Raw genomic sequence first — 19017 nt, 5'->3', positions numbered from 1 at the left:
AGCTCTACACTCTGCTGTGGCCGACAGACTGAACCAGAAAGACGCTAGCATGCTCTCTTCCAATGACAGTTATCCTGAAGGAAAATAAGAAAATCCAATTAAAATGTCATGGAGAAATTCTTTTAAAAATTATAGATATTTGATCCTTTACCAACGAACTCTTTACTTGAGTTTCCAGGTACAAGGTTTTATAGGGTTGTAAAATTTACCTAACATGAAAATATGTAGTAATAAATTGATCATTTATAAAATCAGATTTCAAATATCCTTTGCTGCTCAAAACAGGCATCCCTTTTCCCCTCCTAAGGTATTTATTTACTTTCAGTTCTTATTTTTTTCCTTAAGTACTCGTAGGGAAGAAGGGGGAAGAAAGAGTGCCAGCTTCCTCAAAGAGGAAAGCTCTCCTACAAGGATGTTACACCAAAAATAATGGGTGAGATTATGACAATATTTTTTAAAATTTATATCTTAGAATTTAAATACACAAAGAAAGTTTTTATATTTCAAGATCCCAGAAAAAAAGGATAAAATGAAACCTCATTATATTTTAAATTTTAGTTATAGCAATACCCTCCCCCTTCCCACTAAAATTTACCCACCCCTACAAAACTATTTGAAATAAAATCAATCATGGCCAGAAAAAAACTACTATTTATCAGTTATATAAAGGTTCTTAGTGCTTAACACCAAATTGCTTTTTTTTAAAATAGCTAAACCAACTTATAATATAACCAGTAATGTGTGTGGTTTTCCACTATACTCTCACCAATAGCTGACCATAATGACTTTCCTAACTTATATTAATTAACAAGTAATGTTCTTACGCACCACCTATCATTAAAGTGTGGGCTTCGTGTCAGGCCACTTTGTAAAAGAACTTGTGCTATGGGCTACAAAGCAGTTTAAAGTGATGGCTTTGCTCCACAATGAGGCTTCATCCCTGGGTGGCTGGGGTGCCTTCAGTTGAGCACACTGGTCATCTCAAACGTCATGGGATGCGAGCAGCTACTTCCCTCCCTTACGCCATGCTATACCTGATGTCTAGAGAAATTGGTTTCTTGTGCTCTGAAGGCAAAGCGTTTATATTGTCAGACTACTCCTATGTGTTTAAGATTTACTGCTCGTATTATGCTAAGTGAAATAAGCCAGTCAGTGAAGGGAAAATACCACATGATCTCACTCATTCATGGATAATAGAGACCATTATAAACTTTTGAACAATAATAGATACAGAGGCAGAACTGCCTCAAACAGATTGTCAAACTGCAGCGGGAAGGCCGTGGATGGTTGCGGGGCAGGAGGTAGGGGGGTAAGAGATCAACCAAAGGACTTGTATGCATGCATATAAGCATAACCAATGGACATAAGACACTGGGGGATAGGGGAGGCTAGGGGACTGTCTAGGGCGGGGGGGGGGGGGGGGGGAGAAGATTTACTGCTCGCTACCACTTTTAAATTGACTGATTTTTTGCTGCATTTTGCTTTTCTTGTCCTTCCCATGTCATTTATATAAAACTTCTTGGCACTCATGTAAAAGAGAGAAAAAAGTGATTCATATAGACATTGCCACTAAATCAGACAAATTTCTCTCTTGGAATTAATTATAGCACAAAATATATCATCTTCAGCTCCTCTTGGCTATTACCTTTTGATCAAATTTTCCCTAAAGATAACCTTGGCAGTCTACTTCCAGGTCTAGAGCAATTCTAGTGACTGAAGTACCATGAAAGACAAACCAATAATCAGATGTCCAAAGTTCTCTTCTGGTCTAATACTTTGTAAGAGAAACTTTAAAAAACAGCATGAAAGATAACTAAGTTCAAGAACACAATAAAGCTAATTTGGAAATGAGTCCCTGGAACCAAAACACGACCAAATTACCCCCTTAGAGAGTTGCAGAGAGATCATGTGGGTCAGAATTACTGGACTCACCGATTGTCAGTGCTGTGAGCTGGGAAGTGTGGGTAAAGGGCACAGAGGAGAGCAGCGATGGAGGAGTTTGAGGTGCTCAGCGAGTACCTGGGAGATAAATTCAGGCAGTATAGACATAATTAATGATACTGTCAAACTTTCACAGCATTCTTGAAAACCAGCTATTGGGGTATTTATTATGGCAAGGCATACCAATGGCAAGGCCTTGAAAATACATGTCAATGCTGTGAAAATTTCACTTCTTAGTTAGTAAGTATGCAAACTACTTCAAGATCATGCACTACTTAAAGCAGAAGCAAAATCCCACAAATGCTAAATTACAAAATTTGAACTAATAAGCAAAGCCTTAACCTAAAAATAGCATTGTACTGTGGACCATGAATGCAATCCTAGAGATTATGGACACTTAAAAAGTCATGTATAAAGTACACGCCCTTCTCCTCCAGTTTTATAGATACCTATTTTTAAAATTATGAACATTACTTTTAAATATACAAGGTTTTTACTGGGTATCTAAAATTTCTATTTCTGTAAAGCATGAGCATTTCCATAGAATATTTAACTCAGTGAAAAAGGAAAAAGTTAGTATTAAAAAGTTGCAATGATTGTGTAAACAACTATTTCTCAAAATAAAAATGGTTTTTCATTATCAATGATAAACTTATTTTATAAAAGCCACATACTCTTAGTAAAGTAAAATCTTCCAAATTATTTTAATGTTGTTCAAATTCAGCATGGCAAACAGGCAGGTTAGTCTAAAGTTCTGGAGTTTTTCTTACAAATATTTTGAAATAAAGATGGTACAAGACATCACATAAAACCACTGTTGAAGCTACTTAATATACAAACATATTTTATTTCATACACACACACACACACACACACACACACACACACACCCCCTCCAACCGCTTTCCCTGCCTGTCTTTAAATTAGGGTAACAAGTAAGAACTTAGCATTTATCATACACACATATTTAATGAATTTAGAAAGATTTCAAAATTTAAGTAAGAAAATATTTGACAGGTGCATAAAATAGGCCATTTTCTCTTTATCATTACAATAAAACTAAAATCCAAATGTTGGCTATTAATGTCAGGAATTTTGACATTGAATGTAAGGGTGTAGCTGTACTATAAGCGTAAATGTTGTCACGGAGTACACATAACCATGAAACGATCAGGAATCACTAGAAGAGCAGAGGCAGCGTGGGAGAAAACCTACTCAACATGAAAGACCAAGTAGGGTTGTACAGTACGGAATCGTGAAAGATGGCATTGAATAAGAGAATAAAATCAATGTAGGGTCTTATTTTGAAAGGAAAATAGTATTTCAAAAATGATGAAATAAGAATATTTATACTAATATTTCTACAGCCATTCTTAATTCTATACAATTAAAGAAAGAGCAAGTGTACAAAGCCTGTTCAAAGGGCATGCAACCTTTCTGACAACCTCTGCTTTCTATGCTCTGGAAAGGCAAGTTCCAATGTTTAGTTCAGTCTTAAAAAAGAGGACAAATAAACCTACGTGACTTTAGAAAATATGTCAGTAAACCAAGGTCACACACACTAGAGCTAAGTGCTGGGATGCATCACATTCACAGACTGGAAGACTCAACACTGTAACAGATTTCCATTCCTTCCAAACCCATGGAGGGACTCAGTGCAATTCTGACCAACATTTTATTAGCTTATTTAGTGTGAAAATCACAAACAAATTCCAATACTGATATGGAAGTGAAAAGCACCAAGAACAGAAAATACACTATTGAGACATCAATCCCAGTTTGGAGGGTTTCCTCTACCATACATCAAGAACCACTACAAAACTACAATAATTAAGACAGTGTGGTACTGGTGCAAGTATAGATACATAGACCAATCGTACATAACAGCACACAAATAAACACAAGTATGTGAACACTTAATTTATAACAAAGGTGGTTCTGCAGAAGAGTGAAAAAAGATAAACTTCTCAATAACATGAGGCCATCGGTTGGGGGGGAGTGGGGGGTGGGGGAGAAATGCAGAAAAATCAGTTCCAGGTAGATTTTAAATGCTAATGAATAGAAAAGCTAAAAAAACTTCTGGAAGACAAATAGGACAAAAAAGTACAAATCAAAAAATAATAATTCTCATCAAAAGATATCATTAAGAGAGTTAAAAGGTAAGCCAAAGAGTAGGAGGAGATAACTACAACATACAAAACTGACCAAGGCCTCAGGATCACAATGATAAACCAATATGGAGTAGACAATTTGATAGAAACAGAAAGAATAGAGGTTGAATGGGGCTGGGATAAGGGGAAATAGAGGCGTTGTTATATAAAGTGTCTGTAAGTTTCAGTTTTGCAAGATGAAAATGTGAATATACTTAATGCTACTGAACTGTATATTTAAAAATATTTAAGGTGGCAAATTTTATGGTATTTTACCACAAATAAAATTTGAAAAACAAATAAACCAATATGAAAATAAGTAGCAAGAGATTTGAACATTACACAAGGAGATTTCTAGTTGGTCATTATCATTTCAGGGAAAAGGAAATTAAAACCACAATGAGGTATTATTACCAGAAGGCTAAAATTAGGGTGACTAGCAAGTGTTGACAAGAATGGGGAGCAACTAGAACATCACAGGTACTGATGAACATGTGACATGACATGAACACTTAGGAGCACTGAAGGCACTGTCTACTGAAATTGATCATACCTATACACCCTTTGGCCCAATTCCACTCATAGATCTATATATAACAAATCAACGACAAGTATAAGAATAGACATAAGAGTATTATTCAGAGTAGCCCCACACTGGAAATAACACAGTATGTCCACCAACAGCAGAGTAAATCAGTAACTGTGACTATTGATTCCTATCATACAGGAATTCAACAACGCTGAAACATGACCAATATCCAACAGGGATGAATCTCACAAACGTAACATTAAGCAAAAGAAGTCACAAAAAGATTCATAGTGTACGATTCTATTTGAATTTTAAAAACTGGTAAAACCAATCTAAAACTAATTAGTGGTTATCTTTGGGCAAAAGTAAAGTACCAGTGATTAGGAGGGGCATGGCTGGAGTGAAAACAGGTGATATGAGCTATATCTTCATCTATATGGTACTATTGCAAGTAGTTAATTAAGCTGTGCTCCTGTAATTTGCACAATTTTTTGTATGCTTATTTATATTCAACAGAGATCATTAAAAGCCAGGAAAGTCTTATAAAAGGATAAGGTGGTCAGGAATGACAGTAATGGAAAAAGAGAAGTTAAAAACTAAGGAAATCCCATAGAATCTGTTGGCTATAGTGTTCGCGACTTTTACGAGAAAGCACTTTAGTAAAAGGGTAAAATCCTTAAACAGTGGGGAACAAGAGGATTAGCAATGAAGTGCTAAGTTCATACTCTTCTGAGAAATGCAGTGATGCTAACTATGTTAGAATGAGGACAGTAACCCTACTAAGTAGGGCATAAATTAATGGTCAAACCATTAAAAAGCTCTTTTAAAGTGTACTAATGCCTTTAGATAAGCTGAAGGTCTTGTTCATGAGATCTTCATTGAAGAAATATATACTCATTTACCTTCCTCCTCCCAGAAATAGAATTCCAAGGGCCATGTGATGGGCTAAGTGGAAACCATAGTTCATTTCACCACCTGTTTTCATGTGTAAGAAACGACAAAGCTGCAAAACCTTTAGGTTCCCTGAGCCAGCCATAACCATGGCCAGAGATAGCAGCACCACACTCAGGCATGTTTCCAGGTTGTAAGGACCTGTCTGGAAATATGAAAGAAGACTGTTACATTTCTTTATTATCAACTTCCATGTTACATTTCTTCATTATCAAAAACAAGTAATCAAAAACAAATGCTTATGACTTTTTAAAAAACTATAAAAACAAGTATTTTCTCTGATTGTGAAATTTAAGTTCAATATAGAACACTCAGGAAATAAAATATACAAAACGTAATAACTATCACTTGGAATAGTAACACCCAAAGAGAACTGCTGTAAAGTTTGCCTTTATTTTTCTCCAAATCTTTTCCTATATTTATATACTTTTTTTTTTCAAATTGAGACATTACTATACACAATATGTTTAACCTTTTTTAACCTATTATAAGCAATCTCACTCACAACAAAGTCTTCTAGAACACGGTTTTGATAGCTCCATTGTAAAACAATGTATAGATATATTCAAACTTATTTAACCACTTTTAGACTTTTTGATGTCTCTAATTTTCTCATATTATAATGTTGCATAATTCTGTGTGGTTTTTAGCAAGAAATAAAAATCTTGCAGTGTTCCTGTCATAAAGCAGCAATGCCTCAAAAACAACTGCATGTTTACTAAATACTAATTTTTAAAAGCAATTATCAATATTCAGTACTGAGACAGAATGGGGGACAATATGGTTTTTCTTATTTATTCTCTTGTCACAAGAATTAGAGACCTGTGCATCCTTCTAGAATTATCATATTCTCATCTAAATATCCCAGAACAAAAAATGCAAAGATAAACCAAACTTCAAATCTCCCATTCTAAATTCAAGCAAACTACAGAAATTAACAACATATTAAGTCAGGGGTCCTCAAACTACAGCCACATGCAAATACAAATATTGTATTTGTTCCCGTTTTGTTTTTTTACTTCAAAATAAGATATGTGCGGTGTGCATAGGAATTTGTTCATAGTTTTTTTTTAAACTATAGTCCGGCCCTCCAACGGTCTGAGGGACAGTAAACTGGCCCCCTGTTTAAAAAGTTTGAGGACTCCTGTATTAAGTAACTGAATTATTGGTGAATTTTCTTTGAGTTTAATTTTATTCCCAAGGAGACTCATCGTGAAAAAAACTTACCACAGAAGCATTAGGTGCAGACAAATAAGTCATAAAATCTTTTGCAAATTTATGCTGGAAAATCAAAAGAAAAAAATTAAAGTTAAGAGGAAGCATATTGAGGCTTTGAGAAAAAAGGAAACAGAACAGAATAAACTAGGATACTTCTTACCAAACAGTTAAATGCTGATAAGTTTTCTGAGCCAGCAAATCGAAAACCCAGGGACAAACAGGCTCCTGCAATTATGTAGACATGTGCCTGCCTAGAGACAGATTACAAGAAATTTACTATTGTCAATATTCTGCCTTAATATTCATTATTAGTATTATCTTGGGGTAAAAATAGTAATTATTTCTGTTTCTGTTCTTCTGGGGATGCTCAATTGTGCCTCTACTAAATTTGCAGGTTCCTATGCCCTTTTCTTCAGCAGAAACACCAGGTGGCCCTTACTAATAAAATACACTCTTGCCTGCATATGTTTCACATACAGCAAAAGAAGATTATTTTTAAAAACACTGCCATTCTTTTAATGGAAAGGATAAGAAAAGGAGTATGTATAAGTTAAATCTCCAATATTGGTTTTTGAGGGCAAGAACACTGTATTTCAGAAACCTAAACAAAAGCAAACAAACAATTCATCTTTCTGAACATCTAATCAGCAATGGTTAGAAACAAAGGAACTCAGAATTACTCAAAAGTTAAGGGCATTACTGCTCTTACAGAGTGCATTTCTATTATTTATCTGACAGATGCTAGGATAGCTCGTTTCTATTCCTCATTTTATAACTTACGACAAAGTTTCCAAATTCAAATCCTCTGAGCAAGGCAATTCAATTTCACTGAGAGAGATACTATTTTCTCTTATAATCTGTGAAAATACAAACCAAGAACACCTGAACATTAATATTCAAGTAATAAATATTTAATGACCTGAAAATAACATACTGCTTATCATGGCCATGTTATATAAAACAAGCTTTGCCAAACGATTTCATTTTCAAAGGCCTATATTATATTCACATCCATGCAACCCAATTTTAAATCTAAGATGGCCCAATAAAAACAATAACTGAATTGGACTGAATGAACACAAACTAGAGGACTTAAGTATATTCTGAATCAATAGCAGAGTAATAATACTTCAGACCAGTGAGCTGAAATAAAGATGATGGCTGTAGAGGAGAATTGGGGCAGGAGTGCCGGGAAGCAGCAGGAAAGAGTTAAAGCACTTGGAGAGAACTCAATTCAGACACATACACTTCTTAATCATGGGACGTTTCTAGCATTAAGGTGAAGTGAGGTAAGTCACTAAATTACCTGAGTTAAAGTGAACTGTCAACGTGTTAATCTGCAACTACTATGTAGAAACATATCCCTTTCATTTTAGTATAGGTAGTGAACAAGAATTTTTTTTAAAATAGAATATCTATCTAGCTTTAACAACAAAGAAAAGACTTGATCTGCTTCACTTAAAAAATACAAATAAAAAAGAAAACTACATATTTTCTAAACATATGAAAGCAAGTATACAGAACAGAGGAACTCAAGATTTATTCTTATTCTTTTTCAAAGACTGCTCAGGAGAATAACATTACAGGGTGCTTTCTACAATAAAACAATAAATACTCAGAAGTCACTTATGAGACAAACTTCTTATGAACTAAAATAAATATCACCAAATCAAAAAACTCCAAATACCTTTGCTCTTTGATAATCTCAATAAGGTAAGCAATTATGCTCGCTGTGTAATATAAGCTAGTAACTACTTCCATCGCTCTTCCTCTCATCTTTACTTTTAATGTTGACTACTATTTATTCAGAAATTGAGTGACATTCTGAAAAACTGATAGAACTCCAAAGTGATACATATATGGATAACCTGATTACAACATTCATATAAATTACAGTGTTTTAACTACATCATTATACAGGAATGAAATGCTTCTATTTTGACAGTAGGCATTTGTAAGCTCTTTTTTTGTCTTCAGAAGCAGCTTGAGGGCCTAGGTTTGAATCCCACAGAGCCACATTAGCTGTGTGACCACAGGCAAGTTTTTTGACTGCTCTATGCTTCCCCTGTAAATGAGCATAATAGCAGTTCCTACCTTCTAGGTTACTGTAAGAATTAGAAGGCTTAATGCACTCGAAAACCTCTTAAAATTAATGCCTGGCACTTAGTAAGTCCTTTATAAATATTAGCTATTATTATTATTATTATTATTATAACTGATCTGTACCACTTCTATCATAACACCACATTGATCATACACCATTTCAAAGCATCACTAAACCCGTGATGTAAGTAACTGTATGGAAGGAGACCCTTCTTCAATTTGGTCCTTGTCACCTTTTCTATTATCTCCTAAAGTGGGTTTTTTTTAAAATCATATAAAAGAGTAATCAAAGGAAGAAATGTAATTCTTCAAGGACAAGTTGAGGCACACAGGAAATGAATAACAAAAGACCACCAAACTCCTCTGTCCAAGGCAAAATCTTAAAGATCTGAAGTCCTACAGCTAGTTTCAGTACGACCCTTATTAGCCAAGTGAATGTGAACCAGTCTGTCCTCTTTCAATGTAATGGTAATGTACTGAACTCTAGCCAGTGTGTACTAGTTGCTAAAAACAAAATGATGGAAAAGAACACTAGCTGACTTTGAGGAGTTCATAGTAGAAGGATGCACAGACATTTGGTAAAGGTTCATTGCTCCCACACACACAGAGTTCAGTACAACACTGCATCACACACACAGAACGGAGTCCCTTTGAAAAGAAAAAATTACAATAAGATAGACCTAACATAATACTTATCATTTTAACTATTTATTTAACTAATATGTGCATTTAAATGCCACAGGATGCGGACTGAAGGGTCCCGGGTTCGATTCCGGTCAAGGGCATGTACTTGGGTTGCGGGCACATCCCCAGTGGGAGGTGTGCAAGAGGCAGCTGATCAATGTTTCTCTCTCATCGATGTTTCTAACTCTCTATCTCTCTCCCTTCCTCTCTGTAAAAAATCAATAAAATATATTTAGAAAAAAAAATGCCACAGGTTAAAAGGTCGATATACAAATATCAATTTCATATTTTATATCAGTTGTATAGCAGCAAGCAATTAGAAAACAAAATTCTACATAAAGACTCCACTTACTGTATAATAAAAGAATATAAAATACTTAGGAGTAAACTTATTAAACTGTTGAAGACCCTGATTTTTTCTGAGAAAAAACTTAAAAAAGGACTAAAATAAATGGATTCTCTATTCTTGGACTACAAGACTCAACTATTTAGTTATCTATTCTCCATACATTTTTTATAGCAGGGGTGGAGAACTTTTTTTCTGCCAAGGTCTATTTGAATATTTATATCATTTGAGGGCCACACAAAATTAGCAACTTAATAATTTGTCTGCTCTATTTGGTCAAACATTTAATTAACTCATCCCAATGCCTTGGCAAGGGCAGACCAAATGATTTCGCAGGCCTTATACAGATCACAGGTCAGGTGTTCTCCACCTGAATAGATTCAACACAATTTCAATTATAATCCATCAGACTTTCATATCAGTACTGATAAGCTGATTCTAAATTTTAGATGGAAATGCAAAGGACCTAGAGTATTCAAAGAAATTACAAAAAAACAAAAATGGCAGATACGCAATACATACTTGCTTTCAGGACTTACTATAAAGCTACAGTAATCAAGAGTTTGATACCAGCAAAAGGACTGTCAAATAGATTAGAAGAACAGATGCAGAGCACATAAATAAACCCACTTATGTGCTCACCTGACTTTGACAAGAAATTACAGGAATTCAATAGGGAATATGGTGTTTGTATAACTCAATATCCATCTATATATATAAAAGCCTAAGCAACCATTCGATCGTTTGACCAGTAGCTATGACACGGGGATCGGGCCGAATCCGTGCACCGGACCTCTGACATCCCCCGAAGGGACCCAGATTGCGAGAGGGTGCAGGCCAGGATAAGACACCCCACCAGTGCACAAATCCGTACACCAGGCCTCTAGTAGTTTTATAAAACAAAAACCTCAATGCCTACCTTATGTCATAAACAAAATTATTCTGAGATGGATGTCAAACTATACACAAAAGCCAAAACATTGGAGTTTTTAGAGGGAAAAAAACAACAACAAAAAAACCAAGAGACAATCTCCAGGATTTGGAGTTAGGCAAATGTTTTTTTTCACAGGACACAAAACACAATAACCATAAAATAAAAAACTGATAAACTAATCATTATCAAACTTTGAAAATCTGCTCAGCAAAAACATTACAGACAAACCAAACACAGGGAGGAATATCTGCAAAGCATGTATCTGAGAAAGAATAGGCTTCCAGGAAATATTAAAAATCCTAGCAACTCAATAGTAAAAAAAAAAAATAACTTTTTTTAAAAAAATGGGAAAGAGATAGGAACAGACGCTTCACACAAAAGAATATATGAAGGAACAAATGAGAAGGTTCCCTTGTCATCAGTCAGCAGGGAAATACAAATGGAAACTACATATTTACCAACATAACTAAAATTTAAAAGATTAACACCATCAAATATGGATGAGGTATGTAGCACCAGTACTTTTAAACACTGTTGGCCAAAGTGTAAAATGGTACAAAGTCTGGGAAAAGACCCACCAGTTCTTATAAAACCAAATACATTATCTATTCTATGCCTCTGTAATTCCAATCTTAAATGTTTATTCAAAAGAAATTAAACATAAATGCACAAAAATAGTCATATAAGATTATTTATGGTAGCTTGATTCATAATGGCTAAACCTGGAACCAGCCCAGATGTCCAACAAAAGAGAATGGACAAAGAAACTGTGGTAAGTTAATAACAATGGAATACTACTTACAATAAATAGAATGAACCATTACTATCACACAATCATGCTGAGTGAAGGAAACCTGTATTTATACAAAGGGTTTACACTACATGTGAATCCATCAATATAAAGTTCTACATCAGGCAAACTAATTTATTTTTGGGAAAACATCAGAAAACTGGTTGCATTGGGGGAGGGAGGGAGTGAACAGACTGAGTGGATAGGGGAAGGAAGGAACTTCTGGTCATTTTGAAGATTTGTTTCCATGAGCATAGACATTAGTCAAATCTTATCAAATACTATAGTTAAGATCTGTGCATTTCATTGCACATAAATTTTATCTTAAAAGGGAAATATAAAATTCTAGTTATTAACACACATGCTAAAACATTTAGGGAGAAATTCAGTACTGTCTGTAACTAACTGAAATATATTTTAAAAATGATGGATTGGATAGAGGAAAAATGGAGATATGTGGTTAAACGAGTTTTCACAGTAAAATAATAATTGTAGAATCTAATTGGTGATATAGGTGTTTCTGTGAAGTTCTTTAAACCTTCCTTTATTTTGAACCTTTTCTTACTCAAATATTAGGGGAAATACTCTCAAGCATTCCCAAGGATAAATAGATTTATTTTATAAGTAAAATGGAACTGACCACCAGAAATGGACTGTTGGTTAAAAGGGTAATATTTATTGATAATATTTGATTTGGAGTTATTATGGAGCCTGCTTATTTATAACGATTTGGCTTATTGAATAAATATGTCATAAAGTAATTAAAATAAGTTATTAATAAGAGATTTAAATTGTCACAAAGTATATAATAGCATCTTAGATAAATGTGTACCAATTCAGATAAAAATGACAAGAATACTTAAGGTACTTTGGTATATTTAATTTTTAAAAACTACAATTTCTTGGGATCTTGGGTCAGAAAGGAAGGTTAATCTATCATAAGCACACAATCTTAAAATGAAAGTTGCTATGTTTTCAAGAGATACCATAATCATCAATATTGTCTTCCTAAGAAGAAGTATTTTATGGGGTTTTAGAAAGTCCATAAGAAATCATAATTTTATGCCATTAAAGGTATAACAATATTTATCATATGTACTTACCTGAGGAACATTGCTATCAACCCACTTGGAATTTGGTAAAATATCATCCCACAAAATCAGGCATCGAGCAAGTGTCTTTAAAATGTAATACAGATAGAATTAATTAGAGCAAGCAAAGTTCACAGATTTTATAACAATGACAATGTTAAAGAGAATAATTTAGAATCAGTTCCCAAATGACGGTAATTTCAAAAAATAAAATTAGTATATAGTATCAACCTAAGACAATCATGAAAATAAACTGATGATTTAGATTTTAACCCAAAAATCTAAAATTGAGTTGACTGTCATCAAAATCTGGAGAAGCTAAAAGGACGTTTTAAAAGAAAAGAACCATAGCCCTATCGACGTAATTTCAAGGCTTTCATAGGCTAAAAACAGACAAGTTTAAACATTATAGAAGGAATAATTCAGGTAGTTATGTTACACAGTTATTGTCATTATTTATACGCTTAATAATAATATCGCATCCTTACTAATGAAGCAGTAGTAAAGCTCCAGTCACTTGCTATTTAACAGGAAGTTTTGAATAATATGTGAGCCCTGACCAGTTTTGTTCAATGGTTAGTGTCGGCCATTGGACAGAAGGGTCATGGGCTTGATTTCTGGTCAAGGGCACATACCTTGGTTGCAGGTTTAATCCACGTCTACCAGCAGCAGCAGCAGCTAGAGGCAACCAATAGATGTGTCTCCCTCCTCTCTCCATCCCTCCCTCCTTCTTTTCTTTTCTTTCCTCTCTCTCTCTCTCTCTCTCTCTCTCTCTCTCTCTCTCTCTCTCTCTCCCCCCCCTTCCTCCCTCCTTCCCACTATCTCTTAAAAAAAAAAAATCAATGGAAAAAATATCCTCTGGTGATTAAAAAATAATAATAATAATGTGAGCTGAAATGTCAACTCCAAATATTACATGTCAAAGTGGCTGCCTTTTCAGCATTCCTACGGCTAAATGTGGGAAACTTCAAAAGAACATTGTCAATTACATGTGCATATTGAATTAATAGTAAAAGGTTCCCTTGGAGTAACATGTACATTTGCAAGATAAACCTGCACACCACATACAGACTCCTCATGTTAACAGAAATGAGAAAGTGCCAAGGACCATACCCGAAGCAAGAGGAACTCTGGTTTCACAAAGTCCAGCAAATACATCGTGTCGGGAGCTCGAAGCCAGTCGGCAATGGACCTGTTAGTGGGAGATGTTAACAGTGCATTGCTCAGGAAGAGGCAAGATCATCAACAAGTGAGAGACAGATTTCACAACATTTCTTCCCACTCCACCCACTGTCCTAGTTTCTTTGCATACATAGTACTTCACAACCACTAGAATAACATTTATTATGTATGTGTCTTATACAATAACATAGCTCCAAGAGGGCAGATATGTTTAGTTCTGTCTTGTTCCAGTACCAAGAAAGCATTGACATACACATTCATCCAAGTAGTAGATGAACAAATGCCTGTTCTGACCCATTTTGTTAATTTTGCATACATTCACTTTTTCTAAGAGGAAGAATTTACAACATTAAAAAATGTCTTGCCCTAGCCAGTTTGCTCAGTGGATAGAACATCGGTTTGCAGACTGAAGGGTCCCAAGTTAGATTCCGGTCAAGGGTACTTGCTCTGGGGTTGCAGGCTCGATCCAGTGTGGGGCATGCAGGAGGCAACTGGTCAATGATTCTCTCTCATCATTGATGTTTCTATCTCTCTCCCTCTCCCTTCCTCTCTGAAATCAATAAAAATACATTAAAAAAAAAATTCTTGCTTTGGCCAGTGTGGTGCAATGGTCAGAGCGTCTGCCCACAAACCATAGGGTCAAGGGTTCAATTCCCGGTTAACAGCATGTACCTGGGTTGCAGGTTTAATTCCCAACCCTGGTCGGGTGGGTGCAGGAGGCAACCAACAGATATATCTCTCTCACATTGATTTGGAGTTTTAACAGAATCTCTCTTTCTCCTCCTCCCTCCCTCCCTTCCACTCTCTCTAAAACAAACAAAATCAATGGAAAAAATATCCTCAGGTAAGGATTAACACACACACACACACACACACACACACACACACTGTTAGTGTATTTTTTAAAGTAAAAGAGTTAAACATGGTATAATATCTCCTATCCAACCTACATTCCTATGCAAAATGTAAAAGAATAAATGCCAAAGGTCTATTTTCAAGTGTCAGCACTAATTGTGGGGGTTGGGAAGATAGATGGTATAGTCACAAGAAAAGCTTGAAGTAAGCAGAAACCATTTTTATAAATAGGAACAAAGAATAGAATAATGCTAAGTATTTCTGGCTTCACCAGTCCTCACAACATTCAAAATTAATGAAAAGCAATTTGGGCATTTTTTTTAATAGTCAGTGACAGCAACCAGAAAACAGAAATGAATAAAGATTGGCAATTAATTATACTGTCAAAAATCATTAAAATAGCAAATTTTATTATTTCTAGATAAAAATCTATATAATCTATTGTGGACAAAAGGGGCCACATGCTGATCTGACAAGCTCAGGGGAGGCCTGAATGGCAGTCTTGCAAACTCAGAGACTTAAAGTAACCACAAAGGATGGTCTGAAATTAAACTTTAACTAAAGCAGTTATGGTGGGCAGTTATGTCCTAGGCCAGTGATGGCGAACCTATGACACACGTGTCAGAGGTGACACGCGAACTCATTTTTTTGGTTCATTTTTCTTTGTTAAATGGCATTTAAATATATAAAATAAATATCAAAAATATAAATCTTTGTTTTACTATGGTTGCAAATACCAAAAAATTTCTATATGTGACACGGAGTTAAGTTAGGGTTTTTCAAAATGCTGACACGCGGAGCTCAAAAGGTTCGCCATCACTGTCCTAGGCCAGTATCTTCACTGACAAGCTCAACCTTTACCTTAACTGAGCCTATCTGTCTTTTTGCATCTACTATAACATACCCTTGAAATGTCTGGGTAACTTGTAACTTCCTTTTCAGGAGCCCCTGGGGCACAACCAAATGTGCTGAGTGCCAGGACAGATACTACAAATTCCTTCATTATCATGTTAATTGATCCTGCACCCACCTAAGTATGTGTCCATCATTTTACTTTTTATCCAATCCCAGGGGTTTCCCCTGCTTTGCTTTATTCCTCCTCCTTAATCTATCACCAATGAATTTCATGTAACCCACCTACGTCCCTCCTTGATTGCAAATGTATAAATACAGATGTAACCCCTCCATTCTCCGGAGCATTATCTCAATTCGTTGAGGTTCTGCTTCCTGGCATATGTTGACAGTTTGGCTCAAATAAACTCACAAAAATTCTTTACAGGATTCAATGGTTTTTTTACGTTAACACTGTACTATTTGTGAGAATTAAAATCAGGTTAATCTAGGACAGTGATGGCAAACCTTTTGAGCACAGCGTGTCAGCATTTTGAAAAACCCTAACTTAACTCTGGTGCTGTGTCACATATAGAAATTTTTTGATATTTGCAACCATAGTAAAACAAAGATTTATATTTTTGATATTTATTTTATATATTTAAATGCCATTTAACAAAGAAAAATCAACCAAAAAAATGAGTGTCATAGGTTCGCCATCACTGATCTAGGAGATGGGAAATGAACACATTAAGATACTTTAGTTTTACTACTGAGGTCAGAAAGGAAGTCACACTGTCTGGCCAGGGATGGGGTCAGAGATGCATTACCTGTTATTGGTTTTTAAGTAGATCATAGCCAAAGCAAGAGTGGCACCAGGACAAGTTACATCCACATTTATGGTATCTCCTTCCTATCAAAAGAACAGATTATTCACATAAGAGTTGTGAATTATTATAAAAATCTTCAGAATACTAGCCTATGCTTAAAATTAACATATTTGTAAAGGTTGGTATAAAAACTATTTTCAAATTATTGCTCTAGCCCTAGCTGGTTTGGCTCAGTAGATAGAGCGTCGGCCTGTGGACTGAAGGGTCCCAGGTTCGATTCCAGTCAAGAGTACATGCCCAGGTTATGGGCTCGATCCCCAGTGGAGGGCATGCAGGAGGCAGCCAATCAATGATTCTCTCTCATCACTGATGTTTCTATCTCTCTCTCCCTCTTCCTTCCTCTCTGAAATCAATAAAAACATATTTTTAAAAATTATTGCTCTAATTTGGACTTACTTTGATTTGATAACTTGGAGATTTATGTTTCTCCCTGTGCATTCCTGCTTGAAAGCGCCTATGACCTCCAACCATGTACTGATAAAGCTGCTCAGGCACATTGAGGTCAGACATACCTATCAAGTTACTGCCGTGCTGGAAAATTAAATAACAGACATGTGAAAGGAAATCTTAGGAAATAAGGCCTATAGTACATGAAAAAGAAAAGAGTGAACTTCAAAACAGGGTGTTATGAGTTAATAATTCACATTAAAATTACAGTGTATGTTCAAGTTAATATTTTCATGTCACAAAATACATAAAGGTTTCAAAATACAGTTAATTGCACTAACAAAGATGAACTTACTTAGTATGACAATTCTATCAAACAGCTACTCTTTTATAGGTGAGGAAAGTGAAGCAAAAAGAGTGAAGTTCAAGGTTACATAGCTGGCAAGTGGCAGGGCTGGATATCACTCAAGGCAGTTTTGCTCCACAATCTACGGAGTTGCATAACCACTAGACAGTGCTGTAGTTAAATGATAGGACTACCTGGTCAGGACCAGAATTCAGGTGTCAATTCCCATTATGAAGCTTTTCCACTGAATCATCTGCCTCTTTAGTTCACATGTAAATGTGAAGATTCAAACACCTAACAGTTAACTTGTTTTGTATAATCTAGTTTCAGTGTATAGGTGGTTCTTCAAGGGACCCACATTCCAGCTGACACAGTCAGCCAGATGAAATGAAATGCTTTTGCTAATTCTATACCATTTCTTATGGACGGGGTTAAAAATGGGTCAACATGGTAATGCATTCTATCACAAAGCAAACACTATATTGGCAACATTCTGCCAGACCTCATGAACACCAGGGAGCCAAGAAAAGGCTATGGTTTCTCTCCAGTAACTAATACAGACTCTTAAAGTTCCCCATCATATACACGTTTTTCACTATTTTCTGTTTTCTGACTGATTAGGCTGTCACACTTCTTCATCTTATGTCTTAAAATCTTGACAAGAAACCTCATTCCTTAGTTCATTCATAAATACTTCCATCTAAGACAGGGAAAAGAAATCTTAAAGCCCCACTCTGCTACAATTTTTCTCCATTTCCAAATCTAACACTTTGAAAAACATCCAGAGAGAAGAAAAAGTTAAGATTCAGTTTAAATCAAGTCACAGTATGCAGAGCAGGATTCAGTATTCATATTCACGTCAACACGCAGACCTCTCCCCTCAAGCCTTGGAAGACAGACTGTGCTTACCCCCAAGCAGACCATGCCCAGGGCCAAGCCAGCAGCTAAAGAGTAGGACTCTCTGTCGGTGCAGTATTCCATCTCAGGACCAGGGGGCCTTCCTGTGAAAGAGGAAATAACGAGGTTCAAGGTGGCCTTTTAAAATCTTAATTCATAGGAGCTTTAGAGTTAACTTTCTGTTTACTACAAAAAAATTCCAAAATGATCCTTGTAATTTTCTAATTTAAAAACAATGCCATTATTTTATTTATTTAGATTTAGATATATTTTTAATACTTATAGTTGAAAGTATTACATATCTCCTTTTCCCCTGTTGACCTCTTCTAGCCTACCAATGCCCCCACCCCTGCCCCAGGCTTTTACACCCTACTGTCTGTGTCCATGGGTTATGCATATATGCATACAAGTTCTTTGGTTGATCTCTTCCCACCCATCCACCCTCTCCCACGTTCCCTCTGAGAGCAGTAACTTTAAAACACTGCAAAATATTAGGTTTGATTTTTTTTAATTACTAAGAAATAGGAAAAAAAAATTTTATAATACAACTTTTTTTATGTATATATTATTGATTTTTTTACAGAGAGGAAGGGAGAGGGATAGAGAGTTAGAAACATCGATGAGAGAGAAACATGGATCAGCTGCCTCCTGCACAGCCCCTACTGGGGATGTGCCTCCAACCAAGGCACATGCCCTTGACCGGAATCGAACCTGGAACTCTTCAATCCGCAGGCCAATGCTCTATCCACTGAGCCAAACCAATTAGGGACGGGGGGAAAATTTTTAAAGGGAGGAGTTTTAATTTTTAATCTCTTACATTTGTTTTTGCTTTATTATTTTCAAATCCATTTATTAGATGTGGTGAAAACATGTTGAAATACAGGATGGATAC

The 19017-nt window shown here is 35.6% G+C and overlaps 1 protein-coding gene across 6 annotated transcripts in view; it reads right to left on the bottom strand.

The window, feature by feature from the left end:
- ANAPC1 (anaphase promoting complex subunit 1) overlaps positions 1-19017 on the bottom strand; it is a 113963-nt gene that overhangs the window by 15348 nt on the left and 79598 nt on the right. For 5 of the 6 annotated variants that reach the window (XM_059659147.1, XM_059659145.1, XM_059659148.1 and 2 more), the window contains 10 exons: positions 18138-18229; positions 16892-17026; positions 16436-16518; positions 13851-13929; positions 12750-12824; positions 7570-7646; positions 6950-7040; positions 6799-6852; positions 5523-5716; positions 1933-2019 (listed from right to left, as the gene is read on the bottom strand). In XM_059659147.1, the coding sequence (XP_059515130.1) occupies positions 1933-2019; positions 5523-5716; positions 6799-6852; positions 6950-7040; positions 7570-7646; positions 12750-12824; positions 13851-13929; positions 16436-16518; positions 16892-17026; positions 18138-18229 (967 nt within the window). The remainder of the gene's footprint in view (positions 1-1932; positions 2020-5522; positions 5717-6798; positions 6853-6949; positions 7041-7569; positions 7647-12749; positions 12825-13850; positions 13930-16435; positions 16519-16891; positions 17027-18137; positions 18230-19017) is intronic. The other variant, XM_059659150.1, reaches the window with a different exon arrangement.

This window comes from Myotis daubentonii, chromosome 12 (assembly GCF_963259705.1).
Source record: "Myotis daubentonii chromosome 12, mMyoDau2.1, whole genome shotgun sequence".
NCBI lineage: Eukaryota > Metazoa > Chordata > Mammalia > Chiroptera > Vespertilionidae > Myotis > Myotis daubentonii.
This window is presented reverse-complemented; position numbering and strand designations above follow the sequence as displayed.